This window comes from Purpureocillium lilacinum, assembly GCF_023168085.1.
Source record: "Purpureocillium lilacinum CBS 284.36 DNA, scaffold_4, whole genome shotgun sequence".
Taxonomy (NCBI): Eukaryota; Fungi; Ascomycota; class Sordariomycetes; order Hypocreales; family Ophiocordycipitaceae; genus Purpureocillium; species Purpureocillium lilacinum.
This window is the reverse complement of record NW_027072114.1, coordinates 3,582,497-3,599,083: the sequence shown is the minus strand read 5'-3', so window position 1 is coordinate 3,599,083 and position 16,587 is coordinate 3,582,497. Positions and strand designations below refer to the sequence as shown.

General features: G+C 61.5%; 6 protein-coding genes across 6 annotated transcripts; 2 read left to right on the top strand and 4 right to left on the bottom strand.

Moving 5' to 3' along the window:
• Nucleotides 1–668: 668 nt before the first annotated feature.
• PLICBS_006252 (Arp complex subunit) lies at nt 669–1,398 on the bottom strand (the record flags this gene model as incomplete). The annotated part of the gene is made up of 5 exons (XM_018320030.2): nt 669–677; nt 735–779; nt 825–950; nt 1,010–1,336; nt 1,396–1,398. 5 exons carry the CDS (start codon nt 1,396–1,398, stop codon nt 669–671), a joined length of 510 nt encoding a protein of 169 aa, XP_018182504.1.
• A 2,210-nt stretch (nt 1,399–3,608) lies between these two features.
• On the top strand, nt 3,609–5,390 carry PLICBS_006251 (deubiquitinating enzyme; the record flags this gene model as incomplete). The annotated part of the gene is made up of 2 exons (XM_018320028.2): nt 3,609–3,624; nt 3,694–5,390. 2 exons carry the CDS (start codon nt 3,609–3,611, stop codon nt 5,388–5,390), a joined length of 1,713 nt encoding a protein of 570 aa, XP_018182502.1.
• Nucleotides 5,391–5,646: 256 nt separating this feature from the next.
• On the bottom strand, nt 5,647–6,014 carry PLICBS_006250 (uncharacterized protein; the record flags this gene model as incomplete). Its single annotated transcript, XM_065600897.1, has 2 exons — nt 5,647–5,811; nt 5,889–6,014. 2 exons carry the CDS (start codon nt 6,012–6,014, stop codon nt 5,647–5,649), a joined length of 291 nt encoding a protein of 96 aa, XP_065456969.1.
• A 1,388-nt stretch (nt 6,015–7,402) lies between these two features.
• Nucleotides 7,403–8,364, bottom strand: PLICBS_006249 (uncharacterized protein; the record flags this gene model as incomplete). Its single annotated transcript, XM_018320027.2, has 2 exons — nt 7,403–8,101; nt 8,215–8,364. The coding sequence occupies 2 exons, from the start codon at nt 8,362–8,364 to the stop codon at nt 7,403–7,405; spliced, it is 849 nt and encodes a 282-aa protein (XP_018182501.2).
• Nucleotides 8,365–10,157: 1,793 nt separating this feature from the next.
• Nucleotides 10,158–12,029, top strand: PLICBS_006248 (uncharacterized protein; the record flags this gene model as incomplete). The annotated part of the gene is made up of 3 exons (XM_018320026.2): nt 10,158–10,342; nt 11,338–11,814; nt 11,945–12,029. 3 exons carry the CDS (start codon nt 10,158–10,160, stop codon nt 12,027–12,029), a joined length of 747 nt encoding a protein of 248 aa, XP_018182500.2.
• Nucleotides 12,030–12,312: 283 nt separating this feature from the next.
• On the bottom strand, nt 12,313–12,916 carry PLICBS_006247 (uncharacterized protein; the record flags this gene model as incomplete). Its single annotated transcript, XM_018320025.2, has 2 exons — nt 12,313–12,741; nt 12,845–12,916. The coding sequence occupies 2 exons, from the start codon at nt 12,914–12,916 to the stop codon at nt 12,313–12,315; spliced, it is 501 nt and encodes a 166-aa protein (XP_018182499.2).
• Nucleotides 12,917–16,587: the final 3,671 nt, after the last annotated feature.

Genomic DNA, 16,587 nt, shown 5'->3' with positions numbered 1-16,587 from the left:
CTGGCAGCTGGCAACGCGAGCGGCTCGCGCAACATGCCTGCGTTGGGGGGGGGGGGTGCCGCCCGAGGGGATGCAAACGCCACTAGAGCCGTGAATCCAGAGTTCAACCGTCAACAGAGAGACAGCTCAGCAACCGGTCGTGTTGGCCAAGCCAACCCCCAGGCCCCGGTAGCAGCCCGTTCAAGACCAGCACCACCGAGACACGGCCTGGAAACTCATTGGTATCAGTAGTGAATTAACAGACAAAAATTGGTCAGTAAAGGCCTTCTGGCTCAGTCGAACACATCTGTTTCGTCTTGCGCCATATGCCCTGGCGTCGTGATTGTCGCCCCGCCACCATACCGCCCTTCCGGTTATGTTGTCGTCCATGGAGCGTCTGCGACTACCATGCAAATGATCCCCGTTTGAAGGCTGCACCGGCGTTGACATGGCTAGGTTATGGCGGCTCGTTCAGGTCATCACCAGGTAAATCACATCACCGCGTCACTCGTCCATGAATACATGGTGCACAGAAAAGGGTCCAAAAGGGTCCATTCGCTACATTGGTTGTAGCAGTATCTATACCGCGGTTGGTTTGTCCCGCGCATCCGCATATATGCCAGGTCGGAGGGTTATCCCAACCCTGGCATGGATGCGTTCCTTTGGCCAGCATAAACTCAGTAGCCAGCTCAGTCAAACTGCAACGCCCGTCAGCACGCCGAAATGAGGCTCAAAGAGAAACGGAATGAACGCACCGGTGTTAGGAAAGATTCGGCCACGAATCGTGCCCGCGCGTTCAACTGCGTTTGTTAGCGTGTGCTAGTCGAAGAGGTCGGGGTACGCACAAAGAGCTTCATCTCCGAGATTTCCTTGTCAACATCCTCCATGAACTGGATGATAAAGTCGACCAGCTTGTGCTTGAGCATCTCGTCCGTGTGGAAATTCGTTATTAGGAAGGAAATGTCATAGCCCTGGACGCAGTCAGCGCGAGGGTCCCCGGCAGCGTCGGAGGCGGTGGAGTCGCAATTACCTTGATGGGTTTCCGCCGCAGGATGAAGAATGACTCGGCTCTTTGCGTGAGGAAGCGGGTGAACTTGTGTACCAGGATGTGCTCAATCTCGTCGGCCTGCTTGATCTTGATGCTGATGCGGATCGAGTTGATGCTCGGCTCAATGAGGACGCGCTCGTTCTCGTTGCGCGCAATGGTCAGGGGCGTGAGGAGGACCTCGGGCGACGTCTGGGCCTCGATCTCGGGGACATTGTGCCGCTCGGCGGTCTGGGAGGCGAAGTTGGACAGGGTCAGCGCGGCCGTCAGACTGCTGCGCACGCACTGCAGGTACGGCCGGAGGGACTGAGACTGCGGAGCTGTTAGCACGCAGCCGGCGCGAGGGATTGTCGCGGAGTGTGCGGTCTCACCATCGTGGGTGAAGCTGGGGCCCCGAGCGAGGCTGGCCGTTGGGGGATGTCGTCGTCGTGGACAATGTCGCGGCTGGGATGGCCAGGAGGTAGAGGCGCAGGCTGGCTGGCGGGGTCGACGGTGGTGGTGCAGCTCGACGTCTGACGTTGCGCTGTGGGGCAGCCGCGAATGCGTGCGTTGCTGGGTACGAAGCTGACACAGGGGAGGGTCACGTGAGAGCGCGACCAGAGCGACAGGGGGAGCTGGGGGAGCTCCGTGGGGGTGTGGGGACGGCCGTGGAGACCTTCCGTGATGCTCCAACATCGCGTCTTTTGGTCTTTGTTCGTTGCCTCAAGCCGTTGAGCAACCGTTCGGTCCCTCGGTCCCGTGGCCATTGTCTCGACTGATGCAGCGAGTCTGCCGGTTGCGTGCGTCACCTGTTGGGAAACAGGTTTCGGCCTACCCTGGACCTGGATGGGCTCACGATCTCGCGAAAACCTCTAACAAGTCGTCACAGACTCATAGTGCCAGCTAGCTGTCTACGCAATGAAAAGTATGGACTTTCAGCCGTGGAAATGCCTTCGGCCACCAAACGAACCTTGCAGTGCATTTTGTTGCTTTCCCTAGGGTCATGGCGGCTATCCCATGGTCAGCATCATGGAGGACCCCCTGGCGGCAGGCTCATCACCAAGGTCATCAGCTGGACTGAGTCTCAATCACGTCTTCGAGGCGCACGTGCTCGTCATAAATGCGGCTGCTGGATATCCGCCATTCACCGCTCGGCCGTGGCACCATTGTGACGTCGTTGATGCCGCTCCTTCCAACTCGACTGTGCTTGGCCAACCAGGTCGTGATGCGAATGGCCAAGCTGGTTCCTGGAGATCACGCATCACGCGACTACGCGTTCGAGCACTGGCCCCGCAGCACGACCAGCTTCGGGCTCGCGCAGTGCCTGCGCGAGCTTGGGCCGAGATTTCGGCGCCTGTTCACCCCGAGCCCATCAGTAACCTGCCTAGCGACCTGACGGTGCCCGGGTACGACGCAAACATGCCCGGCTCAGGCGGCACAGCGGCGGAGGGGGAAGGCAGGCCTACCCACGGGCACGGCGACCTGTGCCACTGGTTGTGATGAGAGCATCGTTTCTGCGGCGGTATAAAAGCGAGGAAAAACCCGAGGCCCAGTCTGAACACTCAACTTGCCTTGTTCAAACCCTCAACCTTGCATCAATCTTCACGTCCATGGACACAAAGAGACAACGCAAACACATCAAGACAACTTCCAACCCATCAAGACAGCTCCGAACTCATCAGCCATCGTCGAGTCAAAATGCCTGCAACCATGATCAAGTGCGCCATCTGTGGCATCGTCTACACCTCCACGCAGCCCGGCTGTCCCTACGCGAGCGTTCATTATGGCATGCGTCCCTCTGCCCCGACCAAGCCGGCACCAAAGCGCCAGCCAAACATGGGCAACAAATCCCTCTACTAAACCCTGCCGCATTCTAGGAGCATGCTGGGCGTCTCTGACCTCGGCGCCAAAGCCACGACTTGCCGTTCTCGCGCACTGACACGGCCTTCTGGCAACATGAACACTCAGGCTCAGCATTGTTTCGTCTAGCACCTGGCAGCGCGGCGCCTTGGGCCAAAAAGCTTTTCCCGCTCTCAACCTTTTGCGATGGCTTTCCGGTTAACTTCACTGAACAGGGCGGATGGACGACAGATATTCAAACCCCGGCGTGACGGGATGGACGGCTGTTGTATTCGATGAAGCTCACGGAGGAGTCGGCACGGAGGATATGCAAGAACATTTCGAGTTTTCCCTGTCAAATACAGTCACGATTGTCGTCGTTCGTATTGACCAGATGCAAATGAAGCCCCGACGTGACAGACCTGCCAGTGAGTGCCATAGCTATTGTCGTAGTGTTTGACGTGCCTGGGGTCCTGAACGGGGCCGTTCCATTGGGGCTACTCCACTCCCCAGAAGCGTCCAGCAGTTGCTGCTGGCGCTAAGCCCCACCTGTTGCGCCACACTTAGCCACCAGGTACCAGCGACGTGACGCACCGCTTCTCCGACCTTCGACCCTCGTCCCTTTGACAACATCCCGCCAACGAGGCATTGCCCTGCGTGCCCTTCACGTTTGCAACACGATCAGCGTCCATACTGCTGCTCGCTGTCCTCGATTCTTCCCATTAACCAACAAGATAGCATTGTTCCAAACACGGCACAGCCAACCATGGCGACAATAACAGGTACGGCTACCCCTCCAATCGTCCCTTCGCCACCGCCGCTCCGTTCCAACGCTGACCCTTCTTGCGCAGTCGTCGTCAAGCACCAGGGCAAAAAGTACGACGTCGAGGTCGACCCTAGCTCAACCGGTGAAGACTTTAAGCTGCAGATCTTCAGCCTCACCAATGTCGAGCCCGAACGACAGAAGATCCTGATCAAGGGCGGTCAGCTCAAGGACGATGCCGACATGGGCAAGCTTGGCCTCAAGGCAGGCCAGGCGATCATGATGATGGGCACCCCCGGCTCTGGCGCCTCACAGCTCGTCCGCCCCAAGGACCAGGTCAAGTTCGTCGAGGACATGACTGAAGCCGAGCAGGCGCAGCAGGTCGGCGCCACCCCGGCCGGCCTCGTCAACCTCGGCAACACCTGCTACCTGAACTCGACGCTACAGACTCTGCGCTCCATCCCCGAGCTCCAGACCGCCTTGACGGAATACACGCCGAGCTCAACCGGATTCATGGCCGGCATGTCGCAGATGGACCTGGCGGCCCAGCTTTCGGGCTTGTATACCAAGATGAGCCAGACGCAGGAGGCCTTTCCGCCCATGAACTTCCTCAGCGCCCTGCGGGTCGTCTTCCCGCAGTTTGCCGAGAAGGCCAAGTCCAACAACGGATACGCCCAGCAAGATGCCGAGGAGGCGTGGTCGCAGATTGTTCAGCAGCTCAATCAGAAGCTTACCGTCAAGGATGTCGCCGACGCGCCAGGCGTTTCTTTCGTCGACAAGTACATGTCGGGCGAGTTCACCTCGTCTATGGAATGCGACGAGGAGGAGGCCCGCAACGGCGGCGAAAAGGCCATTGTGTCCAAGGACCGCTTTTACAAGCTCAACTGTCACATCGACGGCTCGACGAACCACCTGAGGGACGGCATCCTGGCAGCGCTGAGCGAGAAGCTGGAAAAGAAGTCGGACGTGCTCGACCGCGACGCAACGTACACCAAGACGTCCAAGATCTCGCGTGCGCCCAAGTACCTGACGGTGCACTTTGTGCGGTTCTTCTGGAAGCGAGAAACGCAGAAGAAGGCCAAGATTATGCGCAAAGTCACGTTCCCTCAGGAGCTGGACATTGTCGAGTTTTGCTCCGACGATCTCAAAAAGGCGTTGATACCCGTCCGCGACAAGGTGCGTGAGATTCGAAAGGACGAGGAGGATATCGAGCGCGCTCGCAAGCGTCGTAAGAAGAACCACGAGCAGGACCCCGACGATATCCCAGGCGGGGCCGGACTGCCCTCAGAGAAGGAGAAGAAGGAGAAGGAGGAGAGGGAGAAGAAGAAGGCCGAGGCAGGTAAGAAGGACGGAGAGAAGTCGGCCGACGGCGACACGGTCATGGGCGAGACGTACAAGACGGACGCCGAGATTGACGCGGAAAAGGACGCGGCCCTGCTGGAGGCCAAGAAGGAGCTCAACGCCGTCATCGACCCGGAGCTGCGCAACGACGACGGCGCCAACCAGTCCGGCCTGTACGAGCTGCGCGGCGTCGTGACGCACCAGGGCGCGAGCGCCGACAGCGGCCACTACACGGCCTACGTCAAGAAGTCGGCGCCGGTGGACCCCAAGACGGGCAAGAAGGGCGAGGAGGACGGCAAGTGGTGGTGGTTCAACGACGACAAGGTGACGGAGGTGACGGTGGACAAGGTGGAGGCGCTGGCGGGCGGAGGCGAGTCGCACTCGGCCCTGATTCTGCTGTACAAGGCGATCCCGCTGCCCAGCTCGGACGGCACGATGGCGTAGCCGACTCTAAGCAGATTAGACGGAGGTGTGAAGGCGATGGATGCGGAGATGTGAGTCGGGTCATGGCTGTTACCGAATAGTGTAAGGAAGAATAAATGACGAGACGATTGCCGACGTCCAGGGTATCATTCAAGCCAAAACGCCGCGGCGATGCAAGCCTATACACGTACTATACAGAATCTTGTCCTCGTGTTGTACATTTCCATGCCCCCCTGCTCCTTGCTACACAGGTTCGAGGTGGCCAGTGACGACGGGCCTACTTGCCCTTGGCATTCTTTTCGGCCTCGCGCTCCCGGACGCGCTCCTTGAAGACGTCGAGCTTGCGCTCCAGCTGTGCCTTTTGCTGCAGCAGGTGCACCTTTTGCGTCTCGAGGATGGCGATTTGGTCCGCGGCCGTGGTCTGGCGGAACTGCTTGATGGACTGTGGCGGCGGGGAGGATGCGGTTAGCGAAAGCTGTCTCGTTTTACTGCCGTGCATCTAGCGGATGCGGCGCTCACCTCTTCCTTTTGCTTGTCCGACTTGAGCTGCGCGCCCGTCAGCGAGCCGACGAAGATGACGGCGGCGAAGGCGGCGGCCCAGATGCCGCGCTTGATCTTGTCCTGGCGCGTCCAGGCATGTGCCATGTTGGGCGGGCGGGCTTCTGTGAGCGGTGCCTGTGGATGGTGCCTGTGGTAGAGGCGAGAACGAGAAGGGGTACGACCGGGTCACCAGACGTCGCGCCAGATCTGGTCGGCGAGCTGGCGCCGCTGCAGCGGGGAGAGGGCGTCCTCCTGCTCGGACGAATGCAGAAGCGGCGGCGGTGTCGGTGTCGAAGGGCGGGATGAGATCGAGGTTGAGGTCCGGGTCGAGCTTCGCGGCGGAGGGCAGCTCGTCGACGAGGACAAGGAGGAAGTGGAGGAGGTGGAGGAGGTTGACGAGACGCTGCGGGAGACGATGCGCCGCCTGCGCGCTCGAAAGTACGGTGGAAATGTCCGGTGGGGAGATTGGGTGCTGTAGAAGCGCGAGTCGTAAAAGGTCCTCAATTCGATGTCGTCGGCTCGACAGCAGAGACTTGGGTGGCCGTGCTCGTTTTCGTCGTCGTCGTCGTCGTTGTCTGCGTGGGTGGAAGTCCGCGTCGTCGATTTCGGAGGCTCGGCGGCCCGCCACGGCGGCGACGACGGGGATTGTGGTGCCGGCCTCACGGCGATGAGTAAGCGCTCCATAGCCTGGCGAATAAATCCAGCAACTGGTGGGTGGCTGGTCCACTGGACGTCCCGGACCCCTGGCGAGCAGCACTACGCAACGACGTGTTATGTATGTGCTTCGAACAGTTTCGACAAGCAGTCTGCACAGGAAAGAAGAGAAATATATATTCTCGGTCCCTCGTCGCCCTTGTCGTCGGCAATTCGGCAGTCTTTGTCTCTGCTGCCTGGTCCGTTTTTTCCCCGGCGTGTCACAGGACCCCGTCGCGCACAGGGCGAACAGAGGGCGAAACGCGACGTCCCTCGCCTCCGCGAAGTCGCGGGGGGGAACTTAACCCCACCCCTGGATGCACGGAGTCTAGAGACGGAGAGAATGGACGACACAGCCTCGCGAGTCGTGGACCGCACCGCTCGCGTTTCGACATGGAGAGGAAAGATTCGGCCCGTGGGACGGACCGGTCTGTGGCATTTGTCTCGTGTGTGCTCATGCTTTTTGAGTTTCGCCCTGCTTTTGCCCTCTTCATGATTCATGGTCATCGGGCGGTTTTGGCAACTCTTATCTTCAGGGCGGCTGTACGATTTCCTGCACCACCCCCGTGGCGCCGTCGCCACGCACGTCATGTGTACAGCAGAAACGGCCTTCGACGTTGCAGAAAGCGTCTCTGGAGGATGCGGGATGCCGGGATGCCGGGGGACGGACGCTGGAGAAACGGTCCTGAAACGAAAGGCTCGGCATTGCGTGCCGGTCGGGACGGCTTACCCTAGAGCCCGTCCGTGTAAGTCGCGCGACTCAACACATCGTACCTATGCACAGGCCAGTCTTGGACTTGCTACTCCTCCTTGCTATGTACATCAATGGGAACGGCAAAGGAGTTGACGAAACCCTTTAGATACCCTGCGCTGCCCCACTCGTAGAGCGCCCAGCAGACCACCATGGAAAAGGCCGTCACGTTGGCCAGCGCAAACACGTCCCGCTCTGCCTCCGCCTTGGCCTCGAGCGTATCCTCTATGCCTAAGTACCGATGAACCTCATCCTTCGGCCACAGCGCCAGCACCCACCCGGCCACATACGAGAGCACCAAGCTCAGGCGCTCCAGGCTGATAACGTACGCCACCATGGTATGAAAGACGGCCCAGCGCCGATGCCCGCCCAAGTCCCTCGCCCGCGCCGTCGCGGCCGTCTTGCCCAGGCTGTAGAGGTAGATGGGCCCGAGCGCCCACAGCGTCGCCTCAAAGGTCGGCCATCCGACGGGCGAGAAGCCAGAGAGCGAGTGCACGTGCAGCGGGTTGTCGTGCGTGTGCGCCATGTGCTTCGCCAGCAGCCAGTACCCCGTGGCGCTGAGCAGGAGGGAGCCGGAGAGGACGACGTAGCCGCTGCCGCGGTGGAGGGCGGGCCAGCGGCGGCGCAGGCGGTCGACGTGCTGGAGCGGCATCATGACGCACCAGAGGATGGCGGGCGCGGCGTGCAGGCCCTGGTATATCCACGGGGGCGCGGTGAGCCGCCGCCAGGACAGGATGTGCTCCCCGGTCTGCGGCGGTGTGAAGTAGATGACGCCGGTCAGCATCCTCGGATGTGTCTTATATCGAGACCGTGACAGTGGGGGGGGGGGGGGGGGGGGGGGGGGGGGGACAAGTTACTGACCTTGGGGTGCCGTGTCGTCGTAAAGAGCGGCGGATCGGGCCCCCCAATGTTGGGAATGTGCGTAAAGGCGAGGACCGCCGCCCCGGCCATGAGGAGGCTGAGCGGGACGGCGACTTTTTGCGATATGTGCACCTGGCGTGTCGCGGCCATCTTGGCTTATACGCCTCAAGAGCCTGCTGTCTATGTCGTAGAGATGGACTGTGGTGTCGAGATGACCCTTTTTTGGCTTCGACAGGCTGAAAGAACGACTTATACGGAGTCCAGGACTGACAGGAGACTATAATGCGGCCTCGGCAGTCCAGACTCCAGAGCTGGCAGGCAACTTGGGTCGGACATGATTACACGATACTAGCAACTGCATGTCTCTAAAGACGCGTGTATTTCACATGTGCGCTTCTAAGCGGGCGGCGAGTCGGATTATTTCCCTGCGCCGCATCCAGGCACCACCTTGGGAATCGGGACACATCCCGTGTCGATCTGTGGCAGCATCGTTTGTCCGGGAGATGGGAGGGACCGGGGGAAGGAGAGGCACGAGCACAACCCACAAAAGTTACTGGCAGGCATGTGAGGCGGGATTGCCCAGTCTCTCTTGGCAAGCAAGCTGGCAGAGAGGGATTCGACACACGCGTACTCGGTACGTACGTACGTGGTCTTGACGTCTGCCTTTTTTGCGCGCACGGGCAGACGGCGTGGAGCGGGGCAAGAAATCTGGCCGAGTCCATCCGCCCCACACGAGCTCTCATTAGGTGACACTTATGTGCTTGCCCGTCTGTCTGCCTTTGGGAAGCTGGGAATGGCACTGAATTGCCATGACCGGAATGAAATCGGTAGACGCTATTGTTGGTTTGCGCGGCGGGGGGGCAGACGCCGTCGTCGTTCCGAGCGCACGGGGATTGTGAGTAGGTAGCCGGGGATGCGGATATTCGGGGCGGGAAGCTCGGCGCGGGCTGCGGCGGCTCTTACATGCACTTGCTTGCCCGCCCTGTGCCGGGCCGGCCGAGCCCAGGAGCTGTGTCAGTGCCAGCAACAACCGCCGCGATGAAATTGGGTCAGACTCGTAATATGATCCCGGGCAAAGAATAAAAAGAAAGGAAAATGGTCTCAAGCGCTTCTAAGCACAGAGAATTCATAGCATCGAGGCCTTCGCACTGGGTGCACTCCGAATATCTAACCTGCACGGCCGTGGCCAAGCGGACGGGACGTTTATTATAGTACGTTTGTCGGTGCCCGTTCGGGGGGCGCGGGCGGGCTCCACTGCGCTGCGGTGCGCTGCGGCGGCGTCGGGTGCCCGCGTTGCCGCGCCCTGAATGGGTGGAGCGCTCGGGGAGCGTTCAGCGAGGGCCGGCCCCTCCGGCCGGGGGGACGCAGCTCACCTAGCCAAGCTCCCAACCCACCTATTGAACCGGCGCGGCGGCGGTGGCGGCAACTGGCTAGGTGAGCCACTGATGAGTGGTGGGTACTAGGTAATAATGCCGTAAGGCACCAGGGCCCGCCGCAACCTTGGAACTGGATCAATGGAAAAGCTCCCCCTCGTGCGTGTCTTCAGCAAGATAGATGGTGCCCGCCCCGCCGCTCCCGGAAGCGGCGCGCGCCCCTCTCCACCTCCAGCGAGTCCAGTCCCTCCACCATCCACGATCCATATCTATCAGTCGACCTCACCCCATCCTCACGACGCCATCGTTCGTTTCGCCTTCACTGAGCAGCTCATCCACATACACGCGCGCCGCCCCCCCCCCCGCTGCCCATTGCCTTGCCAGAAGCCGCGCAGCGCAGTCGTCGACGGCCTTTTTGGCTGCTCCCTCCGCCCCCTCCTCCTCCTCCTCCTCCTTGGGCGTCTCAGCCACTCACTCACTCACTCACCGAACCCGCTCCCGAAGGATCCGACACCCGACCGACGGCTCTCGACCCGACTCAGTCGCCAGCAGCAAACCAACCAGCCAACCATGGGCGGCAGCACCCCGCGCGTCTTCATCGTCCGCCACGGCGAGACGGAGTGGTCCCTCAGCGGCAAGCACACGGGCCGCACCGACATCCCCCTCACCGCCGACGGCGAGAAGCGCGTCCGCGCCACCGGCAAGGCCCTTGTCGGCGACGACCGCCTCATTGTCCCCAAGAAGCTCGTCCACATGTGAGTGCTGTGTGTGTGTGTCTCCTTACCGCTGCGTTGCTAGTCTTGTCGTTTTGTTGCCCGTCGCTGCCTTTCCTTGCCGCTGGCGATGCATACCGCTCGCCGTCTTATAACCCCCCTCGTGTTCCCCCTTGCCGTTACATGCAGCCCGGCCGCGGGAGCCGCAGCCGGACAAAGGGACGAATGGACGGACAGACGGACAGATGGAATGGACAGGCCGTCGAACAACCCGCCTGCACGTCTACGGGGAAAGCTCCACCACGGACACCAGCAGCGGCGTACCTGCGGGCGGCATCACCTCTGCCCATGCGTCTGCGGGCATCTGCGGGCATCTGCGGGCACGGCACGGCGGCCCGTCTGGGATGCGGCCGCCCGCATGCATCGGACGCACAAACATACCTGCATGGCACGCCTGGGCCTCTATCATCCAGCCCAGCGTCCACGATGAGCCAACATTCAAACCCGACCATCGATGCGGGAAGCAGCCACCCGCCCGCCCGTCTCGTCGCCTCCCACACACATGCCACGGCGCTTCGCTCCATCGCTCCATCGCTCGCACGACACCTTGCGCGGCCCGGCCGCTGCGTCTGCCCGCCGTCAAGTCGCACCATCCATCCATCCGTCCATCCGTGGCGGCGTCCTCTCCCCGGCCGTGTTACCGCGTGGTCACCCCATCCTGCTCCGTCGTCGTTCGTCGCCGTAGTTCGGCGCATGCCCCCCTAGCACCTGCATCGTCACCGGCATCATCGTCGCTCATGCGGCATCGCGCTGCAACGTCGCACAAACACCACATAGTTTCTGTCGTCTGTGAGAGAGCAAACAGACAGACAGACGGATATTCACTCCCCTCCATCGTTGTTCTTCCTCACACACACCCCTTCCCGCACTCTGCCTCCCCCCCTTCACGCCATATACAGAAAACAAACAGACACAAGGAAAACCGCACCCTCACGATCCCGGGCTTGCTAACCTCTGCCGCCCCCGCCTCCCCGCAGCTACGTCTCCCCCCGGAAGCGCGCCCAGCGCACCTTTGAGCTCCTCAACCTCGGCGTCGAGGACCCCCTCCCCTGGGCGGCCCACGGCTCGCAAGACCCGGGCTCCCTCGTCTGCGGCGCCCGCGTCGAGGTCACCGACGACATCCGCGAGTGGGACTACGGCGACTACGAGGGCGTCACGAGCCCCGAGATCCGCCGCCGCCGCGCCGAGCAGGGCCTCGACCCCAACTGGGACATTTGGCGCGACGGCTGCCCCGGCGGAGAGAGCCCCGAGCAGGTCACGGAGCGCCTCGACCGCCTCATCGCCGAGATCCGCCGCAAGTGGAACGAGCCCGCCATGGGCACCGGCAAGCACGGCGACGTCCTCCTCGTCGCCCACGGACACATCCTCCGCGCCTTCGCCATGCGCTGGGCCGGCAAGACGCTGCAGGACGGGCCGGCCTTTCTGCTCGAGGCCGGCGGTGTCGGCACCCTGAGGTGAGCATTCTCCACCCCTTTTCCTTTCCTTGAGTGGCTTGGGTCTGCCTGGAGGGGATATTGCTTGCCTCCCTGTGTTTTTATATATGAGATGTGCGAGAGTTGCTGACCATGGAACACCTCCCCACAGCTACGAGCATCACAACATCGAGGAGCCGGCGATATTGCTCGGCGGAGCGTTCGTCGTGGACATGGCACCGCAGGGGAACCTGTAAATGGGGGCCGTCCGAGGAGAAACGGGTCGGCGTTGGGCGTGCAAGAAAGGGGCTGGCTGCCTGGCTGGCAGACTGGCAGGCTACTTGGCTGCACAATGACAGATCTGGTCGACACAGGCACACAGAGAAAGAGATTGTGTGTATGAGTATAATGCCATGTATCACGTGGGCTGTGTTACGTTGACTGACCGCCTAATGACGAAGCTGTTTTCACCCTCGACCGTATTTCATTCTTGATATCGTGACACAAACCCAGAGCAGTCCCCCCTCACAAGTCACCTCCTCACGCGCGCTCGCCCCTCGCGAAAAACACCCTCCTCGTCATGTGCTTGCCCACGCCGCGCGCATTCTCAAACACCACGTCCTCGTCCATGACGCGAAACTCGAACCCCCTGCCCACGCCCGCGCGCTCAAACACGTCGCGCATCTGCGCCTCGGTGAAGCCGTGGTGCCGCACGCCCTTGGTTGCGCCGTGGTCCGGGTCCGCCTCGTGCGCCACGAAGTCGAGGATGAAGAGCACCCCGCCGTCTGGGCGGAGCCGCTGCGCGAGGCGCGCCGCCGCGAGGTGCGCGTCGTCGAAGTGGTGGAAGCCTGCGCCCACGCCGGCGACATCAAAGTTGGAGAACTGCGCGTCGGAGAGGGCCGTGGGGGAGGCGTCGGATGGGTCGAGCAGGTTGCCGACGTGGGCGGCGCGCTGCTCGGGGGTGAAGCCCTGGGTTCCCCGGGGGCGGTGGTCAGCACGCTGGCATGGCATGGCTTTCTCTGACGTGTGGACATGGGACGTGGTGATGAGGGAGTCGGTCATTCGGACTTACCTGGCTCTTTGCCTTGGCGTTGTAGAGCTCGACCATGCTCTCCGAGACGTCGACGCCGACGCACTGGCTCATGCGATCTCCGAGAGCCTACACGCGGGTAAGCAAGCGAGCTCGGCCATGCTAACTGAGAATCAACAAGGCAGACGTGTACGCACCCTCGACAGGAGCCCCGTGCCGCAGGCATAGTCCAGCAGGCGGCCGCCCTCCGGGGCGCCGATGAAGTCGACCAGGCCCCTCACCTCCTTTTCGAGCCTGCCCACCGTCTTCTCAAACCGCGAGTCGTACTCGGCGGCGAGCTGGCTGCGAGCGGTGAGAATCGTCAGCAAAAGAGCACACTCAGTATTTGCATGTCAGGCAGAAAGGGGAAGAGTCGCACTTGAAGTACGCCTGGTTCACGGCGGTAGTGTCCGTCATGATGGGCAGCCGCGTTGTTGCAAAGCGCGTGCGCGTGTTGGTTCTTCAAGTTATGACGTCGTCGTCGTCGTCGTTTGGTCGCGGCACTTGTCCACAGACACACAACACACAAAAGTAACCTGCAGAGTGTTTGAAAAAAAAAAAAAATGGTTCCCGTTGCAATGAATTTGAGATTTTCGTGCCGAGAGAGAGAACGAGTTCCGTGAGATGTCTTTTTATCCACGATCCCGGACACTTCTCGGGAGGTTTCGACGTGGCGCGCCAGGCCCCAAGAGCGCAAGACGGACTGGGAGTCACTGGAGTCGTCAACTTATTAGCAGGCCGCGCGCCACGCCCGGAGCCGGACCCCGCCGCTCCGAGCGGCTGCGCCGAGCCCTGAGTCGAACTTGCGGGGCTGCTCCAGGTCTTCCCCTTCAGCGGGGGTGGGGCCTGCCTGGTTCCCCGGCGCCGGCCTGGCACGGCCGCTCCACGGCTCGCTCTCAACTACGTTATGCTTCGCTCGACTTCGGCGGTTCGTGTGTGAGTCCACGATTCAAAAAGACGTGATAGAGTCCCGGGATGGTGGTGCACGTCTTGCGGTGAAGTTACGCGTCTCGGCCTGCGACGTAGTGTGCCGAGCCCAGCTCAGCCTATCTCCTCTCCTCTCGCCGGCCTTGCGTCTCTCGTCTTTGAAACTGCAATAAGAGAGACATGGACAGAGGCGTTGAGCCATCCCTCTCCGTCGGTAACGACGCCAGAAGCGAAGACGTGCTGCGAATCATGAATAGCGCGCGGGCTCTTGCATTCGTGAACGGGGTAGCATTAGTTTGCGATGCTCATCAGATGTCTGGTCCGCCACGGAAGAACTTGGGCCGGACTTCTCTGACCTGGACAACAAGCTGTGCCGCATAAGAGAGCCTCATCGTTTTGTAGTGGGTGGGTTTTTTTTGTGTGTCGAAGACGGCGTGGGCACTGCGCAAGTGAGATTGCTAAACGCGGCACTGTCGCCGTGCCGCTGATGTCTGGTCGACGGCTCACTAGGGCGGCCAATGTCTTGACAATGCAGGTGTGTCCCAGTGGCCGAGAAATGTATCGTGCGCCGCCATCGCGGAGCTCTCCTCTCTACCATCGTTGGCGACCCCCTATTGCCGTTGTCAGAATTTATCGGCCGGTAGCCCAACGGACACACTCAAAGGACGAACCATCGGCCAGATAACCGTGTCCTTTTGTTGATTGTGCAAATGGGCGTGAGCCGCCGCCCCCAAGTGTCGAACAGTTGGGGTGCTCCATCGCTGGTCGGGCCGCTGCTCTCGCGCTGGCCGTATCCTCGTTTCAAACAATGCGGCAGCATAAGCTCGAGCTGCCATCAAAGGTGCCTTGGACAAGGACCGAGGAGGCCGTTTGCTGCACGAGTCGTTCTTAGCGACCGTATAGTCTCTGGCACACGCTGTCGTGCCGTCCAGGAGACACCACAGAATAGCCCAGCGACGCTGGACCACGGGGCTGGCCCACAACGCCCGTTGTATCTCCCTACACCCGTAGGCCAAATCTCTCCGACTCAGGCCACTGCCACATGCTTCCAAGTACCTCCAACTTACCAAACAAGACTCTCATCAGAGATGAATCACCGTTTGTTCGGCGACGGACCTTACCGCAGCCACCGTAGCCGCCAAGCCGTACGTGCCTCTTGGGAATGCGTGGCGCTGGTAATTACCTCTCAGTCATAATTCGTCACCCACCATCGTCCCCTACACACTGGGTGTAATAACTAGGAGGTGGGAGCTGGGGTCGAGTATGTGACATGCCGTCTGGCCAGTCACCGCGCCCCCAACGCGCTCGCCCCCTCTCAGGAGAGTATCGGGTCCGGCCCGGCGCCTTCCGTCTTGCCTGCAGGTATGCCACAGGGGATGCAGGGCGCGCTGCCATGGATGCAAAGTCAAAGTCCATCTATCAAGGGCCCATGTGCGCTCTGTGAGGTAGGTCGTCATGTCAAACGGCATCATCTCCACCGCCCCGGTTGACAAATTTTCGTCCACCCTTGAGACGGGCGTGCGAGTGTCCGTACAGACCAACACGCCTCGGCCGGATGGAGCTGGCACTGCAGAGTTGGCCTGGAACGACCGCACCAGGGGCAGCGACAGAGACGAAGCACGCTGTGACGGCGCAGAGTGGCGGGCAGCCCAAGAGTCTCTTGATCAACCAAGGTGAAAAGGAAGGGCCGACAGCGCCTGCAGCCAGAGGCAATTCCAAGCCTCCTCACATGACCCGTGGTAAATGCGTCCACCATCGAGATCTCCAAACGCCGCCGCCGGACCGCCGCGTTGCACACCCACGTCCAAGGCCGCCCTCCAAATTGTCAAGCCGAATCGGCGGCAGAAGCAAACGAGAGACCGCAGACACGCAGCTTACCTGCGGATCGCAGGGAGGACCAGCGCCGGGAAAGAGGGGACGGTGCAGCAACCCTGCAGTAGGGCCGCAGACAGCGTCACCGGCCGCTTCGAAACGTGGCCAGTTTCTATACGCATATGGCCGCGAGAGCGGCAGAGCCAACACCCGCGTCGGCCGGTTCTTTGAAGGGGGGGGGGGGGGGGGGGGCAAGGGAGCAAAAGGCCTGGGCAAGGCAGGGGGCTGCGACTGGACAGGGGTGGAGGCTCGACGAGGAGGAAACATCAGCCGATCACGGGTGATCATGCAGCTGCACGAGCGCACCGTTCCGCGGGCGACTTCTCCAACTAGCGGCGGCCAACCCGGCGCGCGCTACGCCCCCCGGGCCCGTTGGCTTTGATTTTGCCCCTTCCTCCAAGCCGTGGCTGCCCAAGGCAAGGCCCCTTGTGACGGATCCCGCCCCCCAGCGTGAGAAAGTGGTGCTGTGCGCGGCCAGAGATTTTGTCAGTGGCATGACAAGACGACATGTCGATTCCGGCCGTGTTTTGCTGCAGGTTGAGCCCGTCACACGCTTCGAGAGGCGGAGATGGTCCCCGGCTCCGTCAGCCCTGCACCTGCGCCGTGCGTTCCACGCGCCATGCCTAACAGGTTGCGGGTTGGCGACTGACTCGGCGTGTCTGCGGTTGCACCGTCGCCCCCAGCCCTTGAGTTCCTGTTGCAGCAGCTCTGAATTAGACCAATCTGCGGTTCATCGGCCGCAACCCTCGCCTTGATGGTTTGGAGAGAGAACGGTTTCCTCAGGCTGGAACATGGCTGCCCGCACAACGCTCCACGCAATTTTCGCCTGCATGGGAGATATACTCGTAACAGCTCGTGCCCGCCGGCGGCGGCGTCGCCGCGTTGCGGTGCGGCGCAGACGCGGGCAAACGCGGCGCTGGCGCAAAGCTGAGCCAACGAGCACCCCC